Source organism: Oreochromis aureus, linkage group 20 (genome assembly GCF_013358895.1).
Source record: "Oreochromis aureus strain Israel breed Guangdong linkage group 20, ZZ_aureus, whole genome shotgun sequence".
NCBI classification, from domain to species: domain Eukaryota; kingdom Metazoa; phylum Chordata; class Actinopteri; order Cichliformes; family Cichlidae; genus Oreochromis; species Oreochromis aureus.
This window is the reverse complement of record NC_052961.1, coordinates 34,045,723-34,054,036: the sequence shown is the minus strand read 5'-3', so window position 1 is coordinate 34,054,036 and position 8,314 is coordinate 34,045,723. Positions and strand designations below refer to the sequence as shown.

At 39.9% G+C, this 8,314-nt stretch overlaps 1 protein-coding gene across 2 annotated transcripts in view; it reads right to left on the bottom strand.

Moving 5' to 3' along the window:
* Positions 1-469: 469 nt before the first annotated feature.
* ap4b1 (adaptor related protein complex 4 subunit beta 1) overlaps positions 470-8,314 on the bottom strand; it is a 51,863-nt gene continuing 44,018 nt past the window's right edge. For both annotated transcript variants that reach the window (XM_039604607.1, XM_039604605.1), the window contains exons 13-14: positions 3,695-3,847; positions 470-1,486 (exon numbers count right to left, since the gene is read on the bottom strand). In XM_039604607.1, the coding sequence (XP_039460541.1) occupies positions 993-1,486; positions 3,695-3,847 (647 nt within the window). In that variant the 3' untranslated portion in view covers positions 470-992. The remainder of the gene's footprint in view (positions 1,487-3,694; positions 3,848-8,314) is intronic.

Genomic DNA, 8,314 nt, shown 5'->3' with positions numbered 1-8,314 from the left:
TAAAATAACGTGTTAAATGGGTGGAAATCCCTAGATCAATGTTTAAATTAACACTCACGCATTGACTCTGTCGGCTATGTTTTGCCATGCATGCTCCCTTTCTTTTGCAGCTGAGGCTGTGTTACTTTTTTTCCGCAAAATTTGCATGTTATCGGCATATGCTGCCATCAGAATTTCGGCCTCAAGCGCTGTAAAATACATTGGCACGCTTTCTTTCCCTCCGTCTCCATGGTGACTCGCTTAATCTGTGCTCCACTAATCAGGGCTTTATGTATCCTCGTGCGCGCGCTTAACTTGGGGTTAAAGCAACTCCGCGTTGATTGAACTAATTGTTATCAGCCTTTCTGAAACCGAATATTCCAAGTTGGACAGTTCAGGGTTACTCAACCCTGAGTATCATTTTTAACTCTGAGTTTTCTAAACCCACTTTCTGAAACAGGGCCCAGGACATTAAAGCACCTAAGCAAAAGACAGATACACAGGTTTCCTTTATTTTATAAGTTCTTAGTCATTTTTAAATTACTTTCTATTTCTCTCACTTGCATTTTCTCATCAGCCATTTAACATTTGAATTAAAAAAAATCATATGAAACGCAATCTAGCATCAAATAAACTACAATAATAAAGCAGCACACCATGGGTAGGTAAGATAACATCATCATTGTATGTGTTTGTAGGTAAACAGTATTTATCAGCCGCTTTTGGTGCAATGAGACTGATCCACAATAGTGCCCCCATAAGGCCAAACATAGCCTGAACTGAGCTTGTTGTTTTAATCCTCTGAGTTGATTTTCCAACTTCTTGGTAGTTTTCTCTTAAAAGGGGGTAGTAACTGTCAGTTGTTTGTGTTTCCTGTTTTATTAGAATAACAATGCTTTATAAAGCTGGACCAGTTTTGAATGTGTTTACTCCTTCAGTATGCTGTTCGACCCAGGCGGTCTGACTAATGAATGAATTTGGAAGGCTGTAGATCAAAGGGGAAAAGTCTATTTTTAATCTTTCTCTGAGGACAGTGTGTTCAGTACAGTGGTAAGGACTGTGAGAAACTGTCTCAGAGCATCATCATCTCTTGGTTGCTGATTGAGAGTCACTTTTATTCCCTCCTCCTCTTCCTGTCCGTCTTCGTTCAGCCTGTCAGCTGTTGCAACCATTTCCTTTCTCACCAGTTGGTCTTCTTTACCCTCTGCTCCAGCTTCACTGTCAGCTGTGCCTTTTTTTACTCCTGCTTTCTGATTGGCTTCTCCAGTACATAGCAGCTCCCCCAGTATGAGCGTAGTGTTGGGTGCATCTGTGGAGTGGGAGCGCTGCGTGTGTGTGTACAGGTAGACCCTCCAGGGCAGCGTGTGCTGTGGTGTGAACGCCAGTGTCTGGATATTGACCAGCTGCATGGCAGCCTGGAGGCTTTGGGGAGAACAGTGAAGTACTGCTGGACACCGGACACATTCTTCTATCCACGCACAGTCAACCACCTCTATTTTCTCAGCACCTTGTCACAACAAAACAAGAAGTCACAACGATAGCTTTTAAATGTGGAGAAACACTGTAAATGTCAAATGTTCGTGAAACAAGAGAAATCGTAAATGCTAGAATTATTTTATTTTCTAAATCTATGTGCCGGACACCTTATTACTCACTCAGAGTCAAAAAGCTGTCTGACTCTGATGTTTAAAGCCATCTGAAGCTGGAGGTTTTCTCTCTCACACACTGCTTGTGGTGAGGTCACTGCAAACGATCACCACATGATAAAAAAAAAAAAAGGTAACTGGATAATAAATAAATAAATAATTACTATTATTATTACAAGATGCTGTAATGTACAAATAGTATTTAACTATAATTTTCAATAATGGTTTAAATATCCTGGCTATTTTCTCAAGAAACTAATTGTCATATAACTGTACAGAAAATAAACAAACCATATTCATATTTGAAAGCTGTATCTATAAATTCATTCTTCTTACATCCGTAAAACTAGCATTTTCCCACATTAATAGATGCATTCATTTTTCATACCTTTTTTTTGCAGTTTTTATCCACTTTAAAGTTTATTGTGTTGTGTTTAGTGGGGCAGTTTTCCAATTTCGTTGTACTATTGTGCTAAGTATGACTGTGCAATGACAATAAAGAGTTATGATCTCTCATGTTACTCGATAACCCATACTGATGAACCAGAACATATTTGTTTGTTCGGTACTTTTCAAAAAAAGTTTCAAAAAAAAGGAAAACTTTTTTTTTTTTTTTTTAAAGAAAAACAATTTGATGCTAGACGACTTACAAGATGGAAGACTTGTTGAAGCCTAGAGTTTGTCTACACACAAAATTTAAAAAAAAAAAATCTGATTTTGACTTTCTGTATTTCTGTCATGCTTTCAGTATAATTTACTGCTAACAGAATATGACAGACTGCATTTAGAATGGCTTTTGAATAGCTGCTAAACCATTAAGCTCTCATTCAATGTGGTATGATGTCTTCCTTCTGCAGGTTCCATTAAAAAGTAAGTGGACTGGTTCATAAAGTGCTTTCAATTAAAGCACTTTATACAACTTGCCTTGTTCACACACATTCATACAAGAACTTTTTTCTCCATCTGAGTAGAAATCTATCTAGTATTCACACGTGCAACTTGGGGTTCAATATCTTGGCCAAAGCCATGATATTAGATGACCCGCTCTACCCTCCTGAGCTAAGGGCATTAGTGTGAGAGTTTAGCTTTGGGTCACCTCCTTTACTTTGTGCTCAGTTACCCCGGATACCTAATAGGCTGCATGTAAACATGGATGCAGCCATTGGGTCTACAAATGAAGCCAGAAAATAAACTCCTCAAAGATGCACTCTATTTAATGGTTATCAGGAAACTCTGTGGTTGCATAATAACGCATGGATTTCGACTTCTCTTCTTCCTAATGAGTTTATGGTCTCACTTTTTAGTACAACAATAAAAGAGGATATGCTTATGGTTAGGTTAACCTGTGTTTGACAAGGTTTTATTAGACAGATAAACTTACCTCATGACATCTGGCTTCAGAAATCTAAGATGGAGTCGGGGAAAATGCCATACTCAAGGATTGGGAATAGTAGTCCACAAACCAGGTGGTAACATCCTGGTGACCACGTCAGTCTTTTACTGATTGACAGCCAACTATAGGAACAGTTTTGGCTTTCTCACTTACTGCTTATGTGACACTACACAGTGTCATAACAGTTAACAGTTTTTTGGCAAGCAAAAGGTCGCTGGTGTGATTTCAGCCGGAGACACATCCAACATAAAAATTCTATCTAAACACGTGGAGCTACCTGCTGTGGTGAACCCTTGTGCAAGGGAGCACAACTGAGGGCAGTGTTCTCATGGGGATATCTTAACTATCTGAGCTACAATACATCCTGACACATTCTAACATGCAGTGTGGGTTTCAGACCTTTATATATACACACAGGGGTGAGCCTTTCAAACATCAATTTGCCATAGCTTGACACTAATCAAATCTAAAGTATCTAAGATTTGTAATTGAGTATATATACACATTACTTTGGTGGAATTAGTATATTCCACCAATGGAGATTTCACACATTTCTTGGTAGAGATTTTTAGGAGGCCTACATGCTCCTTTTAACCACATTTGCTATCCAATTAAGGGGAAGCTTTAGCTACGAATCTCTGACTTTAGTTTTCAATATAACCTTCCATTTCATTACCGCGTTCAGTATGCAAAGCCTGTCGCTGTAGCCACAGGTGCTCAAAGTCCTCTGGGCTGACAGCTGGAGAGAGGGACAAACTGAGAGGGGCTGTGATGCTGGAAGCCAGGCCATCAGTGGAGGAGTCTGAACACCGCATGGCATTGTCTGATCCTAGAGAGGACATACAGGGACAAAGTGAGAAGAAGAAGGGGAGGACGGGGTTAAAAAACAACCAAACAAAAAACAACGGGACATTCTGAGAGAAAAGAGAGGGAGGGTATTAAGTATTATTAAGTATTATAGCAACACAATATTCTCACACACACACACACACAAATTACCCCTAAACCTACTAACTGATTGCAGTTCTTGCTGCCAGGGGTACCACAATCAAGCATTTGCGATAACTGGCAATGACTCATTCACGTCAATGTGGGGGAATTTGAACAGCATGTTTAAGGTCATGCCAGCATCTCAATCAGATTAAAATCTAGACTTTAACTAGGTCTCTCCAAAGCCTTCATTTTTTTTTTTTTTTTCCAGAGCCATTTAGAGGTGCTCAAGTGCACTTGGGTTATGCAGATTTTGGGATTAGTGGGTTATGTACATATACTAATTTCTGGACTTTTGGCTTGCTTCCTGGACCACTTCAGGGCTTCATGGTTCCATCAGTTATAACATCATTCAAAAACAAAAACAAAAGTTATAACATGTAGTCCAAGTCTCGTTAGTCCACAGAATATTTTCCCCAAAGCCTTGGGTATCATCAAGAGTCCCAATGTTTAGGAAATGCTTTTGTAACGCTTTCTAGACTGACAGATGTCAGTTACTTTGAAAGAGAAGTAGGTTAAAAGAGCTCAAAAAAGCAGCTCATCATGCCACAATAACGACAGGTGGGGCTTTTCTCTGTTTTCGTTGTATTATTGTAGGGTGTTTGCCTTACAATATAAAGCGCTTTGAGGCAACTGTTGTTGTGATTTGGCGCTATATAAATAAAAATAAAAATTGAAATAGATGTCAAAGCCTTACTGATCTTGGCTAAAGACCTTGTGCTGTAAGTGTTGCTTATGAGTATTATCTGATTGATGGAACGTTCTGTCTAATATTGTGGGGTCTTTACCTAATATTGTTGTGAACCGGTGCAAAAGGAACAAAATGGAACTGAAACATGTGAATCTGAAGAGTCACAGCAAAGTTTTACACTAAATACACGGGAAAGAGGTGCTACTTACAGCATGGAACACATCTCTAATACACTGCTCCAACTTTGGTAATACCACTATAATTTTCAATTTTGGCTTAAGAATAAGACTTAAAATTGCTGCTGTTCCTTTCATGCAGGTCACATACTCTTTCCATTACGTGAGGACATTTCCTTCTAGCAGGAAAACCGCAGGCCAAAATATCAAGCTATGAAACCCTAAAATACCAGCAACTGAACCCAAATGACAATGTGTTGTTAAATAACCTTGATAACCTCCTGCAGACAGATTAGTCATGTTGTGTTTTGTGAGGCAGTGAAAGCAGAGTGCATGGCAACACTGCGCTGTGTGAGTACAAGAAAATAATTATTATAATATGATGTGTTAAATTTGTTTAGATCAGAGGAATAAGGAAGGATTTGTCTGTGTTTTAGTTTGGCTTAGCTGTAGGCCTGAGTGTGTGTAATTGTTTAGAGGGAAAGGAATTTATGGACACTGGGGGTCTGCTGTCATAAAAAGGAGACAGGAAGCTACAGTTGGGGGATGCTGATGCTGATGCTTGTACCTTTAATAAAAACTCATAATTGCCATAACTTAGAAGTAGGCTTGCAGGAGACTCTCCACACCTTATCTGTGAATGTAAGACAACAAGAGATCAATGGCCCAGTGGATGCAGAGTGGGGGTCTCAGTGTTTGTAATATGTTAACTGTGTTGTGTATGTTGTCTAAAGGAATTTGGTGTAGCTTGGGTGAGGGGATTACTTTTATGACCGGCAGGAAGTCACAGACATAGAGACACACACACAGTGCTTTGACTGTTACGACGCACCCACACCTACATGCACACTCACTCACGTGCACTCACATAGACACACGGGTACGCGCACACACAGGCACTCACGTGCTCGTGCATACACACAGACACAGAGTTTGCAGTACACCATGGGGGTTTTATGATGGGGTCACTTATATAAAGCTGGCTGTAACAAACAAAGAGGCGAAGATTTTGCAGAGGGACACCGACCTTGCACGTCTTCCCTTCTAGAAGAATGCATGCTTAAACGAAGATGAATAAAGATGAATAAAGGTTTTGTGAAATAACTACTGAGTTCCGGTGTCGTCTCTGGATGCCCGAGGAATCAAAAGAACCAGGGTGAAAATGATTTCGTAACAGCTGCAATGCAGTGCTCCATTAGAGACATGCATACACAAAACTTTTTAGTGACAGTATGAAAACTGTGAAAGTTAAATTTGAATGTTTAAAGTAAATTAAGTTAACAGATAAAGATGGTGTCATGGATTCATGGATTCTTTAATATTTAGTGGAGTTTTTATGTTTTATTTGTTGTCCTTCCTACTTACAGACATGTTAGATTACCTACCACACAACTAATAAGCATCATGACTTATGAGCATCTCCAAAATGAGATCTGTGTGACTTTACACTCATGCATAGCACTTACTTCTTTAAATACTGTCAGAAGAGTGTGAGAATCTCCGGCATGTTCGTCACACATGGAAATAGGGAAAGTTGTTGTGTTTGTTAAAGCGTAGAATCAAATAAATAAAAAGAGTTATGTATGCATTGCATTGCTAAGAGATTAATAAATGTGTGTGTCATAATGTGTGTGTATGAGTTAAACAGATCTTAAGACATGAGAAAAAGGAGAAGTGATTTTTGGTTGTATGAAACTTAAGAGTTATTAGGGAAGTTGAGCTGCAGCATTGTTGGGTGGAGTGGAAGAAAACAAATGCACCAAAACTGCAAGTCATGCCAGTGCGTCAAAGAGCAAACGGGGGACCTAAGGAGGAACATGACATGTCCATAGATGGTGTTTCCGGAAGAGGTCTAGACATGTCTGGACAGGTCCGTAGAGGTGTATAAAGATGGGAGGCAAAAGCAGAGAGGGGCTTTTTCCTCTAGTCCCAAGCCAGTGAGTAGGATGCGAGAAGACTGAAGATCTGCGGTGAAAAGACTTAGAGCGAGGGACGCCAGAGGAGAAGTCATAGCCCTTCACTGTGGATTGACTGATTGAGTTATGAATTTTGAACTGCCTACTCATCGTATGCCGAGTTAGGATCGGAGTCAAGAAGGTGAAGACAGGGAGCCTTGTACTGGGCTACACTTTATCTTTCCTTTGGACTTCGGCCAACACAGCGGAGAGCTGGATTCTATCGGTGCGCACGATGATCTTCCTTCCCTCCTAAAAGAAGACCCACCTCAACAACGGTTGTAGTCATTTAGCAACAGAATAGTTAGGGTTTATAGTATGATAAATTGATTATTTGGATTTGATTGATTAAATTGCAATTAAGCTGTTTGCTAACCCCTGCTGAAATCTTGCTTTAATAAAAATTATCTATCTGCATTCAAAGTCAGAATTGTGGACATTCATTCTATTACTTCCTTAAAACAGTAAACGGTAAGACTTTATGTGTGTTAACTCATAACATCAGATTTAGAGTTCTTATAGGTTATTCTAGTCAATCATTATAACACGTCCTTGGGACCTACTGTCCAGGTCACTAAATTTTACTCAGCACAATAACAAGTGCCATAGATCATTAGAGGAGAGCTGCCGTTAATAAGTGTGGCTGACAAATATGTTTCATTAAGGTTGCCAATGAGAGCATAGAGTCAGAGGTAGTGCAGGGCGGGCGCTTAGACGAAGGCAGTTAGAGGCTGAGCGAGTCTCCTCGCCACCGGCTTAAACTAGTCTCAACATCACCTAACAGGGTAATCCGTACGGATTAAGGGACTCTGACCCGAAGGATGGAGAGCAGGTCCAGACCACCTGTACAGGGGTAACTGGGATCTAACAATACTCAATATGATCAGTTACCCCAACATAGAAAGAGGATTTGTCATTTGTCAAATAATGTATACTGTTTTGGTCAACAACACAGGCAGAAATAGCAGAAATTAGTCCAGCTCTCAACTCAAGGGAAATGCTGCGGTGGGGCAAGAAGACAGCTATGCATAAACAAATGCCCACAAAGCTCAATGAACTGATGCAACATGGTTAAGTAATCTGAGAGACTAATAGAAATCATAGAGAAAATGATTATTATAAAGGTTATTGCTGGTAAAAGGCCATTCTAGAAGCTAGTGAGTCTACTTAGTTTTTCACAAGACTTCATGTGACTGTACTAATTTGTCCAGTGGGCTTTGAGCGAGTGTGAGGTAGCATAACATAAGCAGCAAGGAAAGTAGCCATAGCCTAAAGCAGATAACTCGTAAGTTGGAGAGGAAATGGCGCGTCACAAATTTAGAAGATCATCATTTAGCCTGGAGAAATAGTTTGTTGCTTTATAAGAAAGCCCTCCGCAAAGCCAGAACATCTTACTGTTCATCACTGATTGAAGAAAATAAGAACAACCCCAGGTTTCTCTTCAGCACTGTAGCCAGGCTGACAAGAAGTCAGAGCACTGTTGA